Source organism: Onychostoma macrolepis, chromosome 17 (genome assembly GCF_012432095.1).
Source record: "Onychostoma macrolepis isolate SWU-2019 chromosome 17, ASM1243209v1, whole genome shotgun sequence".
NCBI classification, from domain to species: domain Eukaryota; kingdom Metazoa; phylum Chordata; class Actinopteri; order Cypriniformes; family Cyprinidae; genus Onychostoma; species Onychostoma macrolepis.
The window spans coordinates 8460616-8486250 of record NC_081171.1 but is presented as its reverse complement, the minus strand read 5'-3'; the positions used below and the strand labels follow the sequence as shown (position 1 = coordinate 8486250).

At 36.4% G+C, this 25635-nt stretch overlaps 2 protein-coding genes and 1 non-coding gene across 11 annotated transcripts in view; 2 read left to right on the top strand and 1 right to left on the bottom strand.

The window, feature by feature from the left end:
- Positions 1–16835, bottom strand: part of efcab11 (EF-hand calcium binding domain 11) — a 76101-nt gene extending 59266 nt beyond the window's left edge. For 5 of the 6 annotated variants that reach the window (XR_009266743.1, XR_009266742.1, XM_058749577.1 and 2 more), the window contains exons 1-4: positions 16647–16835; positions 14212–14307; positions 12734–12776; positions 616–717 (exon numbers count right to left, since the gene is read on the bottom strand). Coding sequence is in view for 4 of the 6 variants with exons in the window: in XM_058749577.1 (XP_058605560.1) it covers positions 616–717; positions 12734–12776; positions 14212–14307; positions 16647–16724 (319 nt within the window). In the remaining 2 variants the exon portion in view is untranslated. The remainder of the gene's footprint in view (positions 1–615; positions 718–12733; positions 12777–14211; positions 14308–16646) is intronic. The other variant, XM_058749580.1, reaches the window with a different exon arrangement.
- tdp1 (tyrosyl-DNA phosphodiesterase 1) overlaps positions 13224–25635 on the top strand; it is a 40419-nt gene continuing 28007 nt past the window's right edge. For 3 of the 4 annotated variants that reach the window (XR_009266741.1, XM_058749563.1, XM_058749565.1), the window contains exons 1-8: positions 17635–17850; positions 18096–18697; positions 18802–18845; positions 18932–18987; positions 19097–19193; positions 19408–19442; positions 21810–21902; positions 25404–25574. Coding sequence is in view for 3 of the 4 variants with exons in the window: in XM_058749563.1 (XP_058605546.1) it covers positions 18106–18697; positions 18802–18845; positions 18932–18987; positions 19097–19193; positions 19408–19442; positions 21810–21902; positions 25404–25574 (1088 nt within the window). In the remaining variant the exon portion in view is untranslated. Of the gene's footprint in view, positions 13362–17634; positions 17851–18095; positions 18698–18801; positions 18846–18931; positions 18988–19096; positions 19194–19407; positions 19443–21809; positions 21903–25403; positions 25575–25635 lie in introns of those variants that run through there. The other variant, XM_058749564.1, reaches the window with a different exon arrangement.
- Positions 16220–16292, top strand: trnak-uuu (transfer RNA lysine (anticodon UUU)). The gene has a single exon. It is a non-coding gene; the product is annotated as a tRNA-Lys (tRNA).

Genomic DNA, 25635 nt, shown 5'->3' with positions numbered 1-25635 from the left:
AGAAGAATAATAAAACAATTTTTAAAAATCCTCCCTGCGACAAGTGAGCACATACTTATTCAAAGCGACTCAGGGTACAAATTTTACCAATATGTATGTTTCTTTTCTGGGAATCGAAACCTTAGACGTTCTACCACGCACTACCACCTGAGTTACAGGAACTGTAAACACAGCAAACCACAAGTTCCTGGCACAACTAATTTGGTTAATAAATGTGAACTGCACAGAAATGATGTTCACAGTTATTCTAGGCCTCTAATATTGTTTACTTCTAGTTCTCCTTGGCTAATGGGGCCTAAACTTAGTATGTGACATATATTCATAATCACCTTAGTACTTGTCGCTTGCACTGTTCTGTTAAAAAAAAAGTGTCAGCTAAAACCACACATTTAGTGTGCATATGCCTTGTACTTGCACAGAAGACAATCTCAAAATAGTTCAAAAAGACTGCACAGGTGTTTCAACTGATTCGCTATTCTTTAGCATTTCCACAAAATAAAGATCATGAGGTCTGTAAGCAGATATATCACCAGTCTAATTTTGTATCAACTCAAATGTATTGAAGCAAAAGTGTTATACATGCAGAACACATCGAGAAAGAGAGGAGGAACATACAGTGTACATCAAATGCACTGAATATCTGCCTCGTCTTCTCATATGGATCTTCTGCTGACATCTTCCTCCCCATGAGAGACACAAACTGCTCCAGCGGGACCCCTTTCAGAGAAAAAGAGGGAGAGAAAGAATACTGGGTTTATTACAAAGCTCTCGTCTGAAGTGCATGCTCTTCCTTTACATGGCAGTCATCTGAAAGCACTGTGTTTAAAGGAGTAATATCTTTCCCTCTTGCCTGCAGGGTAGTCATTTTTTCTCTGAGTGCTGTTATTGAGATGAAAAAGGTAGGCTGGGGAGTTCTAGACAGCATTCTCGCGAAACACCAAACATACAGAGGGAGTTTGGCGAGGAGATCTGGGTGGGCTACACTGACAGTGATGGCTGAGAAACTGGGGGATAAACCTCTATTGGGAAAAGCATTAATTAATTAAGAGATCCAAAGACAGATGTGATGGCTCCACTGCACTTCGAGTCATGCCAAAACATACGCTGTAATCTGTCCTTTGAGAATCTCACCCCAAGTGATAATAGAATGCTACGTGAACACAGAAAGGACTGTTTTCTAAAAACAAGTTAGTAAGCAGATTTGTACCTCTTCCTGAGGAAAACATGAGTGGTGCTTGACCGGAAGGAACACAACCACAATGCTAGAGTGACTATCAAGGTTCTGCTATGTGGTCACTAATGTGTTCTGGATGGGTTTTAGAGGGATGCTAGTTGGTTGCTTACTAGTCCATGTGAAAAATCCCAACATCAACTTTCTATGATATTCTGGTCCCTAGATATGGCTCGCCTCCCTCCTTCCCTCATTTTTTTAGTCTGAAAATCACACGTCTGATTGCTTAGAAAAGTAATAGCACACCTCTTCTCAAGGTGCATGATTTGAGGCATCACATACAGTATATCTGTAGCACAAATGGTGAAGTACAAGATACATACCGATGTTTCATAAAATTGTCGTTTTTTTTTCTTCAAACCTATCCAAATCCCTTATCCTAAGCATTAGTAATAGTAATGCTTGCTTTAGCAAGCACCTTTAATAACTAAAACACAATCACGTTTTCTTAAAGTCACAACATAATAGAAGCAGTGGCAGATCTTTGTATCCACACTGTGACATACACCCATGTGAAATAGATGATCAAAAATCTAAATTATTGAAAATTTTAAATATAGGGCGATGTAACATGCATGGATGAATTATTCACAATAAGATCAATAACATGCATTTAGAAAATAGATGGGGAAATTTTCATTTCACGTTGACTTTAATGTGTGCTGCCAAATTTTGATAGAATTAGGACAAGTTTGGCCTACAGAGATTTTAAACACCACGGCACATAAGTGATATCTGTTTTTGTTGTCATCACATAGCCATGAAAATCTATTACATAACCTACATATTTGAATGAAATTATAAAGTATTATATATGCACAGTGCACCTAGTTTTTATTACCCTCGCACTCTCTTACAAAAACAAAACAAAAACAAAGAAGTGCACAGGTTTATGTATAACCCAGACAGCATGTTTGGCAACAAATAAAAGACGAAGAGCTGTGCAGACCTCTTAAAAACCCATCTCTCTCTCTCTGTTTCCCTCCAGCCTTTAAACGATGCTGGTGCAGGAAGCCAGATTAGGGCTGACTGACATTCACTGTGATGCAGATCCCATCAGTCAAGGATGTGTCAACTGGGTGGTCTGTGCGTCCTTCCCAAGTTCTCACCCCTTTCTTAATTTCTGCCTCTCTACAATTTTCACTACCTTGGGGTCTTTCTATGCTCTTCTTTTTTCTTCTCACCGCTCTCCCCTTCCCTCTGATCCTCACATCTTCTCTCCTCTTTTGCATGACTCTGTTCAGCAGAACAGACCACTGCCTGACTTACACACACATACACAGGGAAATGTGCAACAGTGTTCTCGCCTAGAGCTCCTATTTAAAATCATGGACATCTCTGATTTGATGTGCTCTTTCCTCCCTTTTCACTTCGGACTATCCCTGAGCCATTCCAGCCCAGGGTAGAAGCTGAAATACAACATTGCATGGATGCTGAATGTTGCATAACCAGCCTAAATGTAAGAAGTTTTTTGGAGAATCAAGGACAAAATCTAAACCTTAAGATCTAATCTACTGTGCCATTCTGGTTAGTCAAGCATTTGTCTGGGCTTTTCAAATCAAGTGCCATCATAATCAAATACTTGTCATACAAAGCCTGGGAAGAGCCCATGTTTACATTTGCATGAATCTGAATGCAGTTCATATGCATAGGGCTTAGACATTTTCTGAGTTTTCCTCTAGTATTCTCAACAAATGCTGGCTATTTATGCAGGGATGTACAGATTAAACAAAAATTCTGGTCAGTATTGATTATCTGATAAGTATGTTTATGTCAACAGATAAATAGTTAATAATAAATTAATATAAATTGAAATTTTGATAAAAGACAAGAATAGCAGGAGATATGTGCAACACTGAAATTTAGCACTTCTTTATGAATTATAATGGTCACCACAAATTAGTATTTACCTTCATAAGAGTTTCTACCACACCAAAAATTAAAAATACCTAATAGTATTCCTATATCTTATTGATCAATAAACTAAAACTACTCCCAACTATTCAATGGCTTTGAATAATTGGAGTAGTTTTAGTTTATAGATGTAGTGGTTGCTAGTGGCCTAGTGGTTGCTCTGTCACATTAACCTGTGGCACTCATGGGGGCAAGGCAAGTTTGCGCCTTGCATTGTATTCCTAACACAAAAAAAGGCCAAAAATAAACATCTTTTATTAAAGCTGCAGTCCGTAAGTTTTGCTTCTTTGTCGCCATCTCTGTTTGAAAACCTACAATTGCAGCTGTGTGCGGAATTATCTTCCTCGCGTGGGTTGTGCTCCGGCATGGCTCCAGCGTGGATGAATCTAATGTTTTGAGGAGTATGTGTGGCAGTCAGTCACCGCACCGGTGTGGAGATTTACTGTACTTCGCAATCACAGATTCTAGCCTACGTTTTGGAATACATGACCCAAATAAGAATTTTCACCGTGTATTGTCATCTGAACAAGTAAGTAACAAGTCTGCCATGTTTGTTCTCACCAACTGAGGAAAAAAGCATTAATAAATCACGCTACCAATGGTGATTAAATCTAATGATCGGTTAGCTCATATCCAGAGAAAGAGTACTGCAAATTTGTACTTAAGTACAAGTACTGTTACACTGCTGAAATAATACTCAATTACAATTTACAAGTAAAGGTACTGGTGTCAAAACAGTACTTAAGTAAAAGTACAAATTACTCTTCTCAAAAACTACTCAAAGTACTAGTTACCAGTTACTTTTTGGCCGGCGATATTCAATGATTTTCGTATTCATTCATATCAAAGATCTATGTGGATAATAGCTGCTTTAAACAAAACCCACTTTTAACTTATTAGCAAAGTACGTGAATTAGTGGTCATGATAAAGTTATTTCTAACTTCAATACCTTGAAAAATATCAATATTAAGGTCCCCACGAACCAGAAGTTGCAACTGACTTCAGTGTTGTGATGCATTTTCAAGTGAAACAGAATATTGAATAAAGGGAGGGGTTTTATTGTGGCACACCTCCTCTCCACCTCTTGCTCAGAGCAGATTCACGGTTGGATAGGAGCGGTTAAGAATATCTGTTTGTTAAGTCTGACATCACGCTTCACCACTTCTGGGTCCTAACGCTCTGCCAGTCGCCCCAAGAAAACAACAAACTAGGGATGCACCGAAAATAAAATTCTTGGCCGAAGCTGAAGCCGAAGGAACACCGGAGGAACACTCCGAAATGGAACACTGGGCCGAAGGCCGAAGGCCGAATACCGAACACGGTTTTTCGCATTCTTTTTCCCCAGGCCTGTTTTTCCATTTTTTTTATTTATTTTTTTTTGTCACCACTGCATAAATTAAATATCCAAAATGTGCTTTTTACTGTTTTGTCCTGCTTTTCAAAAAAAATAAAAAAATAAATAAATTACAAAACAACAATTTAAAAATATTTACTTAACACTGAACATTTTTTTAACATTCTATCAGACATTATACCAACAAAGCAAAATTTAACTAAAAATTAATAAGTTACTAAAATAATATTTTTGGGCCATTTTTGAGACCTCCTTCTTGAATCAGGCATGTATTTTTTTACTGTACAAATAAATGCAGCCTTGCTGAGCAGAAGAGAATTCTTTTAAAACATACTACAGATCCCAATTTGAACACTATTGTGAATGTTATAATAAATGTATAGAGCTGTTGTAGGGTAATTATTATTATTTTTATTTTACTTTACAGAACAACAGTAAAATTACAATACTAACATTTATGAATGTTGATGGAGTTGTTGCTTTTTCTTAGACTTTATTTTGGCAGAAACCCGCAGGAATATCTTAGTGCTTCTTTTTGTTGACAACAGCATGCAGATATTTAAATGATTCTCATTACGAATTTGGGAAGATGTTTGTAGCACTTATCACATTGTCATGTGTCTTTAAAAAAAAAAAATGTTACTGAGCAAAAGACGAGTAGGCTACAGTGTTTTAACGCAGATGTTCCTCGCGCTTTGGACTTTGAACCCTGGCACCATGACTCGTGCAGCTCTGTTTGAATACATGCAATCCCTGCTTGTATTAGAAAACATAACATTCTGCAGTTTATTTACTAATCAGTTGAGGCTATTTCGCGATTTCAATCATCATAGTAACCAGCATCAACCACCTCTTCCTCTTCTCATCGGAGACATGAGATGCAGCGCTAAGCATCTAACTGTCGGTGCTTCGTGCTTGGAATTATTTTTGCGTCTTTCTCTGACAGTTTTAAATACTTTCACACTGCAGACGTGTTTGCTGCATTAGTGCGCGCCTCTATTTGATCGCGTCACGTCATTGTTCGGTACAATTTATTCGGTCTTTTCGCTTATTCGGCCGAACACCGAAAGAGATTTTTTTGCTATTTTCGGCCGAACAATTTCGGTTGCCGAACATTCGGTGCATCCCTACAACAAACTGTGCTGATATGCACCCATGACGTCATGTAATACTGCAAAATTATAACCCTAACCTTTATCTCCATACTGAAATCCCAGATGGCCAGACAGTGTTTCAACTAAAATATTAGTGTGTGGGACACTGTGAACACAGAGACTGTAGTGTGCCCAGCAAAATTTTTATATGCTTAGCTTAAATATGTAGTATTAAATAGTGCTCATAAATGGCTGTTGAGATAGCATTCTCAAATGAAACGAGTAGAGGCATGGACCCGGAAACAGCCGTCCTTACATCATGACTTAACAAGAGGATTCACCCCAAGCTGTCAACCTGACGTCATCAGAGCGAGAACGCCATTCAGAGCAGAAGCAAATTTTCAGTTTTTGATTAAAGATTACGATGGCAGACAATTTTTTTTTTTCTGGTGTATTGACTTGCACAGTTTAATTGTTCACCACGAGACTAGTAATGTGCACTAAAAAAGTAAGTAGGGTAATTTTTGGATTTCATGACGACTTTAATCATAACATTGGCAAAACTACATACTATATACTGCCATATAGGTATTTTAATATCTAAATTTTTTTGTCCATCCATTTTTCTTCAAGGCAATCATTATGTCAAGCTTTGAGTGGTTTAATCCAAGTCTTATAAAAAGACACGTTCGCTTTATATAATGAGCATATTTTCATATAGGCTTTTATTTACATACATATAAACAGTGATCAATTACAAAAATCTCAATCTTAAACATTTGCTCAATCTGTGTATTTGTGTCTTTAAAATAGGGTAACTTTATTGCAAAAGCTTACAGCACAGGGAAGCTTGATTTCAAATTTGATTTCAAACTGAACTGAATTTACAAAAAAAGACAAGTACACAGTCAGTAATAAAATTATAAAACAAATTACCTCAATTTAGTTGAGGTATTCGAAATGACAACACTGAATTTTTTTAAGCAGTGATTTAAGAGTCTTATGTTGTTTATTTTGATAAATGGATGGCTTCGACCTGTAATGTCTGTACGATGTAGTGATGCAGTTAGACAGACTAGGATATTTATATGTAGAAATCATACAAATATCCCATTCCAAAACATTTCTAGCATAAACTTACATTGTAAAGATATTAAAGATCCATCTTTGATTGTTGAAAGACTTTCTGGTGCATTTCATTTACAGCCAATAAAATTTCCAGTAGCATTTCCATCGGTCAGGCGTGGATCTATTCTGAATGGTTGATAACTTTTGACAAAATTTAATCCAGGAGTAAAGAGAAATATTCTACTTTAAAAGCACGGGGAGATCGCGATTGCACACAGTCTGCGCACAAGCAATATCGGAGTGAGAGGACAGGCAGTTCATTTGTATAAATCAGGCCCATTTGAGAGCTCGCATCCAGTTTTCTGAGATTACATGACTGTGTTCTCATGTTACAATAAAGCGCTCGCCACATTTGCGCAGGAATGATTAAAACTATGCGGAATACCTGCAATCCCGTGCGGACATTCAGTATGGGATCAGATTCCTGACAAAAGTATTGCAGTCACAGATAAAAAAATAACAAGTATGAAAACAAAATTTTAAATTGCAAGTAAAAATATATTGCACAAGATGTAAAATTGAAAGCAAAGTTTACAGAATAGCAAACAATGGTCATGGATCGAAAAATAACAAGCGTAAATCAAAAAAATTAATAATGCATTTTTAAATAAGCATGAATAAAAACTTTAAACATATTTAAAATCATATTGCACAAAATTGAAATATTAATGCAAAATTATCTGACTTGCACACAAAATCATGTTTTCCTTGGTTATATTTCTCAGTTTTTTCTGCTCTCAGACATCTTCTGCTCATATTTTTATTTTTTTGTATGCTTATGCTGTTTTTCCCTTCGTGCTTGTTTCCACGTTCTGCGCTTGCTTTTCCAAATGTTGCGGTTAGAGTTTCATGTAAATCAGGGCGGGTTTAAGCCTCATCATTGGTCCACTAGTTCTTGATTGACAGCTCCTCCTCAGCCAATCAGTCGAAGAGGGGCGTGGACGTCACTCCAATGCGCCTCATTAGCTGCCGATGCTCAGCATTCACTTGTACAGGTGAAAATGTTTAACAGTCAGCTGGGTAACATCTTTCTATACAGGACACCGTTATATGTTTCTGCCTGTCACAGCTGTAGGCTACGCCTGCCTGGCGAACTGTTAACATTAAGTAAATTGGTTTTAATTATGAATGACTGAACATGACAGTTACAGAGGCCAGGTGGATTTGACATACACAATGATTTATTTGCATATTGTGTTTATTTACATAAACACAATATGCAACAAGCTACAAATATAATTGCATAACACTATAATATTAATGTTTTAAATGTTCGAAGTTAGAATACAGCAACAATATGAAAGTAAAACAGCCAGCAGGTGGCGGCAAGTATCTTTAGAGTAAGACATTAAATCATTCATTCAAATGGAAGATTCATTGAGGAATAAAGTGAATCATTCAGTATGTCATTTTATAATCTCAGGGTAACATAAAATGTGATAAATCTTACAAAACTATCAACCTTATCAATTACCGTACAGGAAAGAAAAAGCTGCAAAGCTGTTTACAAAAAACAATACATGACAAGAAATAAGCAAAATATTGCCTACAGACAGTTAACAATTACGAGCAATAAACAGCAAACTAAACGATTGTGACTGGGATGTATTACTTTTACTCATATTATCCTCTCCTAACAGTAATAACCATAAGACTTATTATTAGTCAGGTATGGGCGAGCAAGACACATATAACAGTGACTTCGTGAGGTAGTATGTAAGGGATAATCAATGGCTAGCTGTGCATTAAGCGATTTGAATGCACGACGTGGAGGCGAAGAACCACGTAATATTTGACCGGAACGATAAAAATGACAGTTATTTTCGTCTGTATTACTATTCAACTGTAACTGTATGTTACTATGGTTACCAATGTTTATAGGAAGTGCATTAATATAGAATGTGATTAAACTGACCTGGATCTACCTGTGCAGTTAAACGAATTTAATCAACACCTGCCAGCCAATCAGAATCGAGTATTCAGACAGACCATGGCATAAAGAAAGATGTTACCCAGCTGACAGTTAAACATTTTCACCTGTACAAGTGAACGCTGAGCATCTGCAGCTAATGAGGCGCATTATGACGTCCACGCCCCTCTTCGACTGATTGGCTGAGGAGGAGCTGTCAATCAAGAACTACTGGACCAATGATGACGCTTGAGCCCACCCTGATTTACATGAAACTCTAACCGCAACATTTGGAAAAGCAAGCGCAGAACGTGGAAACAGGCGCGAAGGGAAAAACAGCATAAGCATACAAAAAATAAAAATATGAGCAGAAAATGTCTGAGAGCAGGAAAAAACTGAGAAATATAACCAAGGAAAACATGATTTTGTGCGCAAGTCAGATAATTTTGCATTAATATTTCAATTTTGTGCAATATGATTTTAAATATGTTTAAAGTTTTTATTCATGCTTATTATATTTAAAAATACGTTATAAATTTTTTGATTTACACTTTTTATTTTTCGATCCGTGACCATTGTTTGCTATTCTGTAAACTTTGCTTTCAATTTTAAATCTTGTGCAATATATTTTTACTTGCGTTTTTAAATTTTGTTTTCACACTTGTTAATTTTTTATCCGTGACTGCAATACTTTTGTCGGGAATCTGATCCCATAATTCAGACTCTGTAACTGCAGGAGGCAGATGCGTGTCAAACTCACTGTCAGAGAGGAGAACTGGCGTTCGCGTGGGTTGTGCTCCGGCATGGCTCCAGTGTGGATGAATCTAATGTTTTGAGGAGTATGTGTGGCAGTCAGTCACCGCACCGGTGTGGAGATTTATTGTACTTCGCAATCACAGATTCTAGCCTACGTTTTGGAATACATGACCCAAATAAGAATTTTCACCGTGTATTGTCATCTGAACAAGTAAGTAACAAGTCTGCCATGTTTGTTCTCACCAACTGAGGAAAAAAGCATTAATAAATCACGCTACCAATGGTGATTCAATCTAATGATCGGTTAGCTCATATCCAGAGAAAGAGTACTGCAGTGTGTATCGGTGTATACCGTTGAACCGCGGGTTTCGTCTGGTCAGAGGAGAACTGGCCCCCCAACTGAGCCTGGTTTCTCCCAAGGTTTTTTTTCTCCATTCTGTCACAGAGGGAGTTTTGGTTCCTTGCCGCTGTCGCCTCTGGCTTGCTCAGTTGGGGACACTTAATTTCTAGCGATTATCGCCGATTTGATTGCACAGATACTATTTAAACTAAACTGAGCTAGACAATGACATCTCTGAATTCAATAATGAAATGCCTTTAACTGAAAATTGAAAATTGAGTGTTTAATCTTATCATTATACATTACTGACACTCTATCCTCCAATTTGATACTGTTAAGTGCTTTGACACAATCTGTATTGTAAAAGCGCTATATAAATAAAGGTGACTTGACTTGACTTGGTGTATATACGGCAGATACTGTGGAGAATGAGTAATGGAACCGTGTCAGATATTTCATTATCGGTATCAAAATATAGATATTTAGGATAACACTACCATGTCGTTTAAACTTTGAGTCCATAAATTACGCTGAGCTCCCTCAATATCTGATCAGCTCTTCAAAACCTGCTGCAGAGGCCGCTTTTCCCTGTGTTGTGCCCAATTCTGACCCCTGCCAGATTATTACCCCCCTAGTATTGGTAGGTTTAAGGTTAGATGTGGGGGAGGGGTTAGGATTAGGCAATCATATAGCGATTTCAACGAGAGGGGAAATAATTTGGCAGGGGGTCGAAAATGGGCACAACACCGGTTCAGATATCAGGGCTTTTATTGGTCCGTTTACGATCGGATATCTTTATTGTCCACTGAAGTGCCGTCAAAGGTTTCAATATCAATTCAAATTGTAGGCAGCGTACTCAGTAACGAACTATGATTTAAAAGTAACAAAGTAGATTATTTTGCTAAATTTGTACTTAAGTACAAGTAAAAGTACAGCTTTAAAAATATTCTCAAAAAAGTACAAGTACCCGAAAAAAATACTTAATTACGCGTTGTAATTCATTACCTCCACCACTGCTCGTATCATATCAAACCGTGCAAATTATTATTATTGTTATACTTTATTCTCAAATTATTAATGTTAACAACATCAGCACTGGGTGACTATGAGTATAGTATGTATTAGGGTGTAGATTTCAATTTCTGTACAGTCTAATCTCTAATTGTCATAACATTCGAAGTTCATATTAAGAAATTCTGGTGACACTTTACAATAAGGTTCATTAGTTAACATTAGTTAACAACATTAGTAAACATGAACTAAGAATGAACAATACTTCTACAACATTTATTAATCTTAGTTAATGTTAATTTCAGCATTTATCAATGCATTATTAAAATCATAGGTTGTGTTTGTTAACATTAGTTAATGCACTGTGAACTAACATGAATAAACAATGAACAACTGTATTTTCATTAACAAAGATTAATAAATAGTGTATTAAATGCATTGTTCATTGTTTGTTCATGTTAGTTAATACACTAACTAATGTTAACAAATGACACCTTATTGTAAAGTGTTACCGAAATTCTTTTAACCCAAAAAGCAAACTATGCTTCCTTCGAACTGATTGTCTTTAAAATACAAATCTTGTGTAATCCCAGGCTATCTGTAATCAGAAGCACATTTAAAACTGGAATATAATTTCATTTCATTCACATGCGTTTCATAAACACATAATCCTTTCTGGATTACAATCCGCCATCAAAATGATACATTTAATATTTCCAGCTGCTGTGAGAAAAGACTAAAAACGATCTGTCACCTGCAGGATCCTCACATGCGATAGCCTAATAGGTGGGACAACTTCTTTATGTTTACAGATGTGACATAATGACACGGCAGCATGCTCGAATTTCCCACGAAAACCTACCCGTACTACTCAAATTAGAAAACATTTTTATAAGTTAACCGTTGTGAATCGGGTGATATTTTTTAACACTAGCTGGTTATGTACTTGCTCAAATATTGATTTTGGATCATTTTTAACCCAAAAAAGTTACGGACTGCAGCTTTAAATATCCATCAGTTACCATTGTGGATGGATTTCTGAATCAACAACATCTCACATCCTGAAGCTTTCATGCCTCTGTGATAAAAATAGAGGCACTAGAAATCGTAATTAGAAGACAGCTAGCTGTGTGACCTTTCCTCCATTTCTCGCTTATTTTGCTACTAAAAGGAGACGAAAGAGAGTGAGATAAAGAAAAGGACAGTAGCAAGGGGGTGAGTGGGCTAGGCAAGTGGCAGCGGTATTGTGAACACCGTGTAGCACTGAAGCCTTAAGTGGCCTCTTTTCCGTGCGATGAGCCTGCCAAAGCATTTCACTACTGAGTCTAGTCAAGCCTCCCACATCACCACCAGCAGCAACCCTCTCCTCCCGACCATCACTAATTTAGTAATCACATGAAATTCAAAAGAGGGGCAATTTAATTCACCATTTGCTCTGAGCAAGATTTAATGGTGGAATATTTCATCACACAAAGCATGCCACTTTAACTAGATTATCTTCTGCTTTCCCACAGGGCAGCATACAAAAGCAATTTGCTTGTGGGATAAAACAAGAAACAAATTACTTACTAATCTAGGTCTTCAACCATTTAATGTCTCCCTCAAAATGCTGTCCTGCCAAACCCCCATTTTCCTCAGTGTTTCTGTCTGTCAAAAGGGCCTGTAGAAATCCTGTATGCATTTCACGGCAACATTATTTACTGCTGTTTGTCAGGATTTCATTACTGGCAATGTGTAAAAAGATTACACAGTATCTACGTCAAGCTCCTTTTCCTTTCACTTTGCCTGAGCGGTATAAAATTTGGTTTTCCACATAAAAAAATAAATCAGGAGCGAAATTGTACATTTAATTTTAGACTGCACATCAATGTGGGTTGAGCGTCTGCTTAAGGTAAATCGCAAAACACTAAAATACACAGCATTGGCATGTGTACAACTGTACAGCAAACTGTGATGCAGTAATTCAATATGACAGGTACGATATTATGCCCTTACCTGGACAGTCAGTGCCATTCTCCATCAAGATGTTTGTCTCTGACTGCAAGAGAAAATACAAAATTAATGTTAAATTATAATAAAAATATATAAATAAAAAAAAATATTAAGCAAAACTGTAAATATATATATATATATATATATATATATATATATATATATATATAATCACATGAAATGTACAATATGTAAAATATATGTAGGCTATACTTGACACGCAAATAGTTGTCCCTATGTAGGCATTGAAATCATGTTTTCACTCAGTAAAACTGTTTTGATTATCTGACAGTCCGATAAAATGAGATCAATCCACTTCTGGCAGTTATCGACATAAAGGGCGGCGGCAAGTGCTTTGCGCATGCGCACATCGTGTTGAAGTCGTAAACCTATTTCTACAACGTTTAATATTTCTAACATTGTTGAATTCGTTATTCATTTATCTTATTAAAGTAACTCACATTTCGCTGTAGCAGTCAAATACTCAGGCAGTTTACTATTACTCACTTTTGCTCACTCACAAACCACAGATGTCTGAATTAGATGGTAGGCGATTTCCAAAGAGCTTTTTTCGCACTTGAACTGTAAATTACTCCGGTAAAATAACTGAATGGTTGTTCCAAACCAAAAGGTAAGCATTTTAATCCACACATAATGCCCCTTTTCTACAAGGCCGTTAACGAACAGCAACGCTACATAATATGTCATCTATACAATGGTTACTTCGAGTTCGAGGCGCCGAGGGAATAGTTGTACCGTTTTTGGTCATGTGATCATGGGTGTGGCATCCTCGCTAATCTTATTAATTTTTTTACTAAATTTTTTATTTAAATTTTTTTAATAATATTTTTACTTATTAATTTATTTAACACTGTAGTGATTTGTTGGCACTAGAACGGCTCAGATTGATTTCAGTCTGTCCGATTCCTGAACGAATCGTTCAAACCGGTTGTCTGAATCGGTTCAGCGCAAAGAAGATCTAAATCAAAAGAACGATTCATTCAGGGAATCAAAGCTAGTCAACATCCCAGCAGGGGCAGGTTGCATAGACTAGTCTTAAAAGTTCTTTAAGACTGGCCATAATTTTTTTAATTCAGTGTGAATTGAACACACCCGAAGACAGTCTTAACATAGAGACTAAGTTTATGCAGCTGACCCCAGGGGCCGGTTGAATAAACTGTTTAGACTAGTCTTAAAAAGTTAGTCACCTAATTTTTTTTCTGGTCATAACTGGTCATAACTTTTTTAATTCAGTTATGAAAAGGTGGATTGGTCTTATTTGTATTGGAAAAGTAAGACTGATTACCCCTTGGCAACTGCTAGTTGGTCAAACTAGTTCTAAAGACACAGTCTTAACATGGTGGCTAAGTTTATGCAACTGGCCCCAGAATAGAAATAACGAACCAAGCGGGTCTCAGTTAAAGAGAGTAAATGTATATATTGGAAAATATCAAGCAAGTGATTCTGATTATTTTCTGTACCTTTGATGGCTTGTATCCAAAAAGCATGACCACTGCTATCTTAAGATCTTCTCTGGATAAATAACCTTTCTTATCCACATCACATTGAAGGAAAACCTAAAGAACATAGACATGGATATATTATATTCAGAGTCAATCTGCAATCTTTATTAAGAAGTATGTATAACCCCAGCAGTGGCAACATTAGAATCAGAAACATACGTTTCATATGAAATTGGACTGTAAACAGAGAGGGATCGTACTGAATGTTCATAGGATTTTTAAGAAAAGAATCTGTGTTTAACACTGAATGCAGATGAAAGAAATCTGTGATTAGAGATCACTTGTCCAGTAAATGTTTGTGGGAGAATAAGCCTGGCGTTCATGCACACTACTGTGAGCACGGCAGGGTGACGAGGGTGTCTGTTGAAATGCTGTGGTGAAATACACATGTGAAATAAATCAGTGGTACTGTAAAACAGAAAGAAAGAATTTTAGTCTGATGTTACAGATATATAGCGTGGTCACCAAATCCAACAAGTCAGCATAACAGGTGGTCATCTGTTACCACCCACTATGTCACACAAAATGGCTTTAATGTTAAACAAATTCACTCTAGTAATGCCAGATCTCCTCTGTGTTATATCCTAGAAAGCATATTGCTCTGATGTGAACAGACATAGGCTGATGGTACACAGGGCAACTTTTTGAGCAATGTTGCCAGGCAACTTAATGTTGTGGACGGTCAACAGGCAACCAGAGACATGGTCCACAACCGATCTAAAGTAGCCAGATAGAAATGTGTTATCCATTTTCAGTGGGAAACTGCCCAAGCAACATTGCTCAAAAAAGTTGCCCGGCAAAATTGCTCAAAACGTTGCCCCATGTATCATCAGCCATAGATATACGGCAGGATCACAGAATCCAACAGGGCACCATAACGGGTTACCAAAGTCTGTTACCCCTCTCTATTTCACACAGAAAAGTTTTAATTTTATACAAAGTTACCCTGGTAATATCTAAACTTCTCTTTTCTGTATTTTAGTAAACATTTTGCTCTGATGCAAACAACAGACATACAGCAGGAACACTAAATCTGACGAGGCAGTATAATTGGTTACCAAAATCCATTACCCCACCATTTCAGAAAGCATGGCTTTAATGTTAACCAAAATTCATTTTTCGGTCATGTCTAACCTTTTCTATTTTACATCCTAGGATGCATATTGCCCTGATGCAGAAATACTAAATGGAAAGTGCAAGACAGACATACAAATCCATTGTTTTACTCTTAATGTCTAAAATACAACATTCACCTAATACCTGATAATATAAAGTGAACGAAACAGCACCTAATAAACACCCAAAATGCACAAAATTGAATTTAGCACAATACTAAAATCAAAGGTGAAATAAACACTTTAGAGTTTCAAAGGATTACTCTTTTGCATTCAAATACAGATTAAATGCTGAGCAGATAAAAAAAATTGTAATAAAGTAAACATTACAGACGTTTTTATTTATATTTTATGCATTTTATTTAACATAATTTCCAAAGGAGCTTTACAGAATACAAAAAAAAAAAACAATATCAAAATGTAAATTATATATAATGTACATCAGTGGCATCCGGATGGACTGGATTGTTTCATTAATGTATTTAGTGATTCAAATAACAATCAGAAAGGTAAAACTCAAACAAAAAATATAATAATAACAATAAAACAAGCAATAAATAATCATGTTTCACAGCACTGCTCATTCAAAGAACTTCAACAAACTCCTAGCCGCGTTCACAGGCGCGTTCTCGCACAAACAAACTTATAATGAACAGCGACCTCTAGTCACGGATTTCTCTAGTGGTGTAGGTCACCGATTTAGGCACAACACGTGTTATGACCAGACAATATTATGCAGATTACTTCTTTGCAATGATCGTTATGATTTGAGGTTGCTATTCAAAACAGATAATATGCATTTTACATGACCAGTAGTGATTTAGCTGCCCTTCCCCAGAGCGCCGTTCAGAGCCCGGATAGCTCAGTCGGTAGAGCATCAGACTTTTAATCTGAGGGTCCAGGGTTCAAGTCCCTGTTCGGGCGGAACACTTTTTCTCTCTTTAGGTAGAGAAATGTTTTTTTCGTTTGCGTCTGTAATGTCAAGAAATCTCATTTACTTTTCTATTCACATCTAACATGTTATCTAAATGCTACAACACCACGCTTTTTAAATAACGCAGCACAGATCCATCCCATGCTCGTTCACTTCCACAGAAATGTGACCGAATGTTCTGTCGTTTAACTTTTGAACCACTTAACGTTACCTTGATCACAATATTGTCATGTGTACATTAAATACTGTATATGTCAACTCAGCATCCACACCAGAATCTGTTCCAAACAAAGCTGTTTCACAAGCGTCATGACATCGTTCAACAACATTAACTCAAATCTTACCAACTCCATTTTTTTCCTCTCGGCATTGTTTATTTCTCTCTCACTCCTAAAGCTTCTTCCAGTTGTGAATATTTGCATTGAGACAACCTAGATAAGAAAAAAATAAAATACAAATCTGAAGGCTTCTGGAAAGTCGTATATGTTTGCATAGAAACCGTATGGATGTGAGGGATTGGCTGTCTAGTAGCACGCAGTACCAGAGACGCTGACTGGTTAGAAACATGAGAATGATCTATGATGAATAGTTCGTTATTTTCAAAATAAAAGTGTAAAAAGCTACTCATTGCAAGTAACTTTCGAGAAATCTTTCATCAACATATTTCACCCCTCAAACCAATTAATTAACATGTAAGAAAAATTGTATTCCGCTTAAAGAAAAAGCTTATTTTAGGGCAACTAAGGATGCTTGCGTTTTACATTATTTTCATGACAGTTATTAAGTACTCCCATCAATGCAAAAATACAAACACAGTATACGCAGTTGTAATGAAATACTGATAAAAAAAAAATAACCTAGACGTGTTAAAGTATTACATATTACATTATAATCATTACTTATTATACAATACTTACATTATTATTTTGATTATAATTCTATTATTATTCTATGAATTTTGTTTGTCACTTAATTGTCTTTTTTTTTTAAACTAATAAATAAAACTTTTAGAATGTTGAGCTCATAATGAAACTTTGTATCTGAGAAAAAAATAAAATAAATAAATAATTTTAAAAAATCCCAGTGTCATAACGTTGAATATAATGTTTTGTAAAAACATTATATTTATGGAAGCCCACTTCCGCCACATCTGAAAAAAAAAATAAAATTAATTAAAAAAAAAAAAATTAAAATGTATGTGTTTGCTGAAAGCTAAACATATAAAGTCAAAATGATGACATAAGTCATAATTATGAAATTAAAGTCGAAATTATGAGATTGTTCAATGTCGAGTATCATAGACTTTTATTTTGAAGAACATTGTGGCGCGTCTCTGCTGTTGCTACATGTGGAATGAACAGTCAGAGCGAGTGCATGCCAAATCAAAACACAGCGAACTGTTGTGGTGCTGTTATGATATTACTTTCAAATGGACAAGGGTCTAGTAGTTTTGTAGCTGTATATTTGCAGCACTTATCTTTCTTTATAACAGTTAACAATTTGAAAATTATCTTCTTATAGCCTTACATTTCCTCTTCCCGCCTCTTTGTAAGTCTGTGTTCATTTACGTTGAACTACATTGGTATTATGTAACGCATACAGTGTAGCTTTACGATCTATCTTCTATGCAAGTATTTATCTTTTGTACAAACTCCATCTACCTGTGCAAATGCACAAAGTTGTTATTTTAAGACAAAATCAGACAGTGTTGTATACATTACATAGTATGAAAGTTTACAGTATATAGTTTATTGTTTGCAACTATAAAAGTAAAATAATACTGTGATCCACAGCTGAACAAAAATGTCCCAGGACAGTCAACACGGCAAGTGGACCATATCAGATAGTGAGGACGAGGATAACGTTATTCCTCCAACACCTCAGAAGGATTCAAACAAACCAAGCATTAAACTTGATTTAGAAAGAAAACCTGATACGATCACCACTTTCTTTAAGCAAGAGCCCAAGCTGAGTCCAAAACGCAATGAGGACACCCATTCTGTAAAAGAACCATCTGCTCCCTCCATGGGATCTGAGGCCAGGAAAGCTGCACATGTGAATCAAACGATCCCTGTAAAATATGAAAGCAACCCTTCACCTTCTGTAAAGAGAAAGAGAGAAACAGAGGAGGCAGGCTGGAACCTCTCAAGCAGTGATGATGAAACTCCATCACCTGCCCCGAAAAAAGAGCCCAAGAAGTCTAATGTAAGTCCAAAGAAGAAGAAGACTGAAGACAAGCGTCCTCCGAGTCCTCATGGCCCTAATTATTATAAAGAAGAGCCAGCTGATTTCTTTGAGACCAATTTATTGTCTATAAATGACATGTATCGTTTTTATTTAAACAAAGTCACTGGGATACCAAAAAAGTTCAACACTGGAGCTCTCCATATCAAAGGTATCTAAAGAGTTTGTCTACTTTTTAAAAAAAAGTTCTGATACATGTTATATATTTCTAATCATCTTTTAATAATCTGTTTTCTCCTTCTGTTCTATAATCAGAGATACTTTCTCCAATGTTTGGAACCCTGAAAGAGTCTGTTCAGGTATTGTGTCAGCTAAAGAGACTAAAGAAACCATACAAAATACAAATGTTTTTATCCTGATCAACATCTTTTTTTTTCTTTTGTAGTTTAATTACTGCTTTGACATTCCATGGATGGTGGAGCAGTATCCACCTGAATTCAGGTAGGATGAAATCTCACCTTTTTGGATTTGATGTAGAATTGCACACTCATTTCACCACACTGAACACATGTCAGTGAGTACTTATGCTGTTTGTTTTTGTTGTTTTTAGGGATAAACCGGTCATACTCGTTCACGGAGAAAAAAGAGAGTCCAAGGCTCGGTTAATCGAGCAAGCAAAACCATATCCACATATTCGTTTCTGCCAGGTTCTGTCATTTTTGCAATAACCTACTTTTTCCACTAGAGGGAAGCATTAAACTTTATGGTAGTCTGAGGTCCTCTAAAATATTATGTCTTTCAGTAACTGTGTGTATATTGGAAAAAAACATATAAAAATACTTTTTGGCAGGCTTTTTAACGTTTAAAAAAAGGAATACTAAATGCTTCTTGTTGAATCAAACTCTCTCTTGTTTTTAACAGGCCAAACTGGATATTGCATTTGGCACACATCATACGTGAGTGTTGGACATTTTATTTATCTGTATAATTTTAGTGAGGCAGTGGGTGAAGAAAATAAGACTTAAGCTTGAATTTTCTAGTAAAAATTCTGTACATTACATTGTTAAACATACAGTCATGGTCAAAAATATCGGCACCCTTGGTAAATATGATCAAAGAATGCTGTGAAAATTTATCTGCATTGTTAATTCTTTTTTATCTTTTATTTTAAAAAATCACAAAAATCTAAGCTTTCATTTCTCTAATACACATTGGCCACAATTAACGGCACCCTTTTATTCAATACTTTTTGAAACCTCCATTTGCCAGTTTAACAGCTCTAAATTTTAGCTCCTATAATGCCTGATGAGGTTAGAGAACACCTGACAAGAGATCAGAGACCATTCCTTCATCCAGAATCACTCCAGACCCTTTAGATTCCCAGCTCCATGTTGGTGCTTCTTCTCTTCAGTTCACCCACTCATTTTCTATAGAGTTCAGGTCAGAGGACTGGAATGGCCAGCAGAAGCTTGGTTTTGTGCCCAGTGACCCATTCTTGTGTTGTTTTTGAGGTTTGTGTTTGGATTACTGTACAGTTGGAAGATCCAAACATGGCCCATTATAAGATTTCTAACAGAGTCAGTCACTTATTGATTTTTGATCTGTTGGTATTTGATAGAATCCATGATGCCATGTGTCTAAACAAGATGTCCAGGACCTCCAGCAGAAATATAGGCCCACAACATCAAAAATACAGCAGTATATTTCATTGTACACATGGGGTACTTTTTATCCCCCTGTTCACCAAACCCATCTTGAGTGTTTGCTGCTAAAAAGCTCATTTTTTACTTTCATCTGACCATAGAAGCCAGTCCCATTTGAAGTTTCAGTCGTGTTGATAACTGAATATGCTGGAGGTTTTTTTGGATGAGCGACAAGAATTTTTCTTGAAACCCTCCCAAACAACATGTGGTGATGTAGGTGCTGTTTGACAATTTTTTTAAAGGTTTTCTGACCCCGAGACTCAACTATTTTCTGCAATTCTCCAGCTGTGGTCCTTGGAGAGTCTTTAGTCACTCAAACTCTCCTCCTCACCGTGCATTAGGACGATATAGACACACGTCATCTTCCAGGCAGTTTCGATTTTTTCAAATCGTTAATATGAATGGGAATATACTTCAGAGATATTTTACTCATAAGAATTTCTAGGGGTGCCAATAATTGTGTCCAACGTGTATTTGAGAAAAACATTTATTTCATAATGATGTTTCCCCCCATTTTAAATGCTGATGTCTGAGTCTGATGTGTAGAGCTTTACTGGCCTGCACAAAGTCCACACCTGAACCATGGGACTACTTTGGGATGAGGCCACATCCCATCAGTACCATCACAGAATATAGATAAAGCAGTTTGCTCAGTCTGGAGAGCACCTAACATCAAAACATATTTATGCTCACAGTTATGAAATGAAACATTCAGAAAGCATATATTGGTGTGGTTCTAGTGGTGGCTTGGTTTTTAAGTAACAGTGCAACAGTGGTCGTGTTGTAGCTCGCTTATATAATTTCATTAACACCTTGATCAGGATTTAGGTTTTATTAGCAGTCAGTAGAATAATGCATATTGAATGTAGCACTCCTCAAATGAGTATTATCATCTTCGCAGTCCTTGCCGGTGTGCAGATTATCAACTGAGCATCTGTTGTGATGAGTTGAAATTAGATGATAAACAGACGCAGCATTGAATTTCAATGTGATGTATTCCTAGAGTACTATTTTCTCGCACAAGAATCTTTCATGTTTTATTCAACAGAGAAAGACATAACAGGATTGAGCATTTTTGACTCCAGGGGAGCGAATTAAACGGCTTGTCTTATTTTATATAAATTCAGCAGAAAAGGAAGCAAAAGAACAAAAAGATTGGCAGTATAATCCTCCTCGAACACCTTTGTCAAGTCTTCATGTGCTAATTTGCCTTTAAATGAGTTCTAAATGTCCCTCTCTGAAGGACATGGAGAGTTATTTTCTTATTTTATTAAGTGAAATAATACATTTTCACACAAAGAACAGCATAGAATTGATTTTGTATTTCAATACGTGGAGCTTTTGTTAGAATTAATATGACACAAAAGCTGAAGGCGTAATAAATGTGCCCCAGTGTTTAAATGTATTCTTTTATGCTGCTTGACACAGAAAGCCATGGATTTTAGGTAAAATCAAAGTTATTATGCAGAGAAGTAATATTGAGTCTTTGGTAAATGTGCCATAGGGTTTAATGGTTGTGTTTTGTACTGTTTGATGGACACAAATGAAAGAAAAAGATTGCATCAAATGAATGTCATTATGTAAGATCAATCATAATAAAATCATAGTTGCCTTTTGCAGGAAAATGATGCTGCTTTGGTACGAGGAGGGATTCAGAGTCATCATTCTTACCTCAAACCTCATCCGAGCCGATTGGTACCAGAAAACACAGGGGTAAGGTGGTCCAGCATGGAATGGGAGGGGCTAAAAGCAAACTCGTGTGAATGAATGGTCAGAATGGAAACGTTCTAGCTGACGGTGCAGTCAATTTAGAAACAAGCTGTTTATGTTGTGCTCTCTGTTATAGTTGCTCGTTTTCTGAATACACCAACATTTGTTTCATATCTGAAATGAAAGTGGTGCGTTCGCTAGTCCTATTGACACATTTGTCTGTTGCTATGACAACACACTGAGCAGACACTTAGAGTAAATTGAAATTAAGCTGATGTATCCTAAATAGGATTGAGTGTTGAGCTCTGCAAATCCAAATAAACCAATCACATTGTTATAGACACCTCTCTGACCCGAAATGGTGTGTTTAAATTAGCTACATGGAATAATTGCTTAAATGAAGCAGCGGTTTATGAGAGCTGTCCTTTAATAAAGATATTCTCCATGGTGTCATATTCATACCAGCAGAAGCTAGCAGGCAGTTCAGAATGATGGCCAATGAATTAGCAATCGCTTTCGGTTATTAGGTTCAATTTTATTATCAGTGTATCAGGAACAGAATACCATTAAGAAGACAAAAGCTCCAGAGTCATAGGGTTAGGCTGGCAGTTAGGTTATCAACCACACTAAGCTGTGGATTAGTGAGGAGGAAATTAAATCTCTAAATTGAGCAGTTAATATTTATGCCGCTGGCATACATATATTCAAACAATTAAACATAGTACAGTATATTGGCACATTCACTCAACCTGTACTGCCCTCAGTTCACAAAGAGGGCATTAAATGCTGTTGGAGCTGTGACGTAGCGGTTAGTGCACATGCTTTGCTATATGGTTCTATGGTGTTTTTAAATGGGCGATGTGAGTTTGAATTCGGCTTAATATTTCCCAAGACCATTCCCACCTGCTCTATGCATCATTTCTTGTCCTCAATGTCCCTGTAAATAAAGTGTAACCACACATGAAAATGATTGGCAGGCTAGAAAAGTGGAGAAAATAGCCACAGCTGCTAAATTTGAAAGAATAAGGCAGTGTGTCCACCAAAGCATCTCTATCCAGCTGAAAATGCCAGTGGTTGTACATTTGGTTGTAAAATTAACACTTAATCAAAGTTGGCACTATTGTCTATTCATGTTTTTGGTCTTGTTGTGAACAATCATTTGAAAGAAGATTCTTATGCTCACCAAGGCTGCTATTATTTGATTAAAAATACAGTAAAAGCAGCAATATTTTACAGTATTGTTACTATTTAAAGATCTCTAAATTAATATAATTTAAAAGTCATTTATTTTTGTGATGGCAGAGTTGAATTTTAAGCAGACATTACTCCAGTTTTCAGTGTCACATGATGATCCTTCAGAAATCATTCTTGCTCATTATCATAATCATAATATGCTGATTTTGTGCTCAGGAAACATTTCTCTAATTAACAGTGTTGAAAACAATTGTGTTGTCTAATATTTTTGTGGACACCATGGTTCATTTTTCAGGGTTGTTTGATGAACAGAAAGTTCAAAAGAACAGCATTTATTTCAAATATAAATCTTTTGTAACTATTAATTTCTTACTTACTGAACCCGAATTTAGTGTAAAATATGGAAGCCCGTTTCCACCACTGAATAAAAAATAAAAAGGTAGTTGCGGCTTTTTATCTCACAATTCATACTTTTTTTCTCATAATTGTGTGATACAAACTCGCAATTCTGACTTTATAACACACCATTGCAAGTTTATATCTCACAGTTCGGAGAAAAAACATCAGATTTGCGAGATATAAACTCGCAATTGCGAGAAAAAAAGCCAGAATTGCGAGTTTTTATCTCGCAATTGTTACTTTATTGATCGTAATTCTGACTTTATACCCCGCAATTGTGAGTTTATATCACACAATTCTGAGAAAAAAGTCGCAATAACCTTTCTTTTATTTTTTTATTCAGTGGCGGAAATGGGCTTCCATAGTAAAATGGGGTAGCAAATGATAATTCACATTGAATTTAATTACAGCTGAACCGTTTTACCGTAGATTTCCCCTTATCACCAACAATTGATGTAACTGGAGCATGTGTCTTCAGAAATTACAATATTCAATTAGACATTATAGATATTATAGGACATACTGTAGATAGGATATAGATATTTTGTTTCCAGTCCATGATGTTTTGGAGTTATTAACAAAAACATAAATTTGCTGCATATAGCGCCACCTAGTGTCAGAAAGATGTGCTTGTGTGTTTGCCTGAGTAATGAGCGAGGATGGGACCATGGCTGAATGGATAATAGATCTGCTGTTCTCATGAAAATTGCAAAGCTTTTAAACAGCAACATTTTTTTCTCTCTCATGATAGTAAGGCATAGTTGAATTGACTAGGCAAATGCTAAATGCAGTTGCGTGAAGGCCAGAGTATTTCGTCAATGTTATGTAGAATGCACCCTCTGTTCCTCGCATTTGCCAACCTGTCTCTATCAGCTTCAGACCACAGTGAAGCACAATGAATATCATTAAAGGTCTGACATGTCTCCCCATCTGGTTCTGTCCCACCCCAGGTATCCCTTCTATATTGCAGCGCAAGCCACATTCTCATTATTATTCACACAGATGAAGGTTCTTCCTCTCAAGTCTCTTCTGAAGGGCTTTTCTGCTGCCTTTATTGCAATGGCTCCAATCTGAATCCATATTGATTTGTTATCCTTGAGCCTCATGGGAATATACTATAACCAGTCTGTCAAGACGAGTCCCCACACTCCTACAGTCATGAGTTATTGGACTTCTTTAGGAGAAGTCTAGCACGTTGAAGTCTTTTTTTGCGTGAATGTGTTCACTTGTAGAATGCAGAAGCCTAATACTATGAAGGGGTCTCTGTTGATCTATTTTACAAAAGTTAAAATGTTAACTAGCAAAATATTATTAGAAATTGACTTAGTGTATAAATTGCTTTATTGCTATCAGCCATAGTAAAATTATTCCCCATATTTTAATTGAGGTGAATGAAAATCCATATAGAATTTTGACAACCCATGTTTTATATTTTTTCACTGAATTAATTTTATGGAGAGACATATTTAACTTTTACTCCATTGCTTTTGTTCTTAGCAGCGATGCCCCTTCACTACTGAATCTTCTGAGCCATGGCAAAAGAAATCATATTTTAAACATTTAAGTGTGAGTTTTCAGTCTGTATTGAATGTGACGCAATAAAAAGATGTGGAATGATATCAGACAATATCCTTCTATTGAGTTGTCTTTGTGGGATGTGCACAAAAACAAACTAATGCAATCTGATTCACAAACAAATGACTGTTATGAATGAATTATTTTAATGAACTTTGTTGTGATTGCCCTTGGAATTGTTTTTTCAGAGGCATTCTTTTAAACATTACTTTTTTGTTTTTTAAACGGGCATTTAACACAAGCAAGCCAAATATGACATGCCCCAGTCGAACTTAGTAACATTTCGATGATTCACGCCCTTCATTAGTAAATTTGTTACTTGTATCTCTATGACAGGATGTGGATGAGTCCTCTATACCCCAGGTTACCGGAGGGAAGTCCGGAAACAGCGGGGGAGTCTCCCACCAACTTCAAAAGCGACCTGCTGGAATACCTGGAAGCATACCGGGCTCCAGAGCTTGCTGAGTGGATTGACCGCATCAAACAGCATGATCTGTCAGAAACAAGGTGGGAATCTTAACAAGTGAAAGAGCCATTATTCAAATTAGAAAGATGACGTGATATCAGA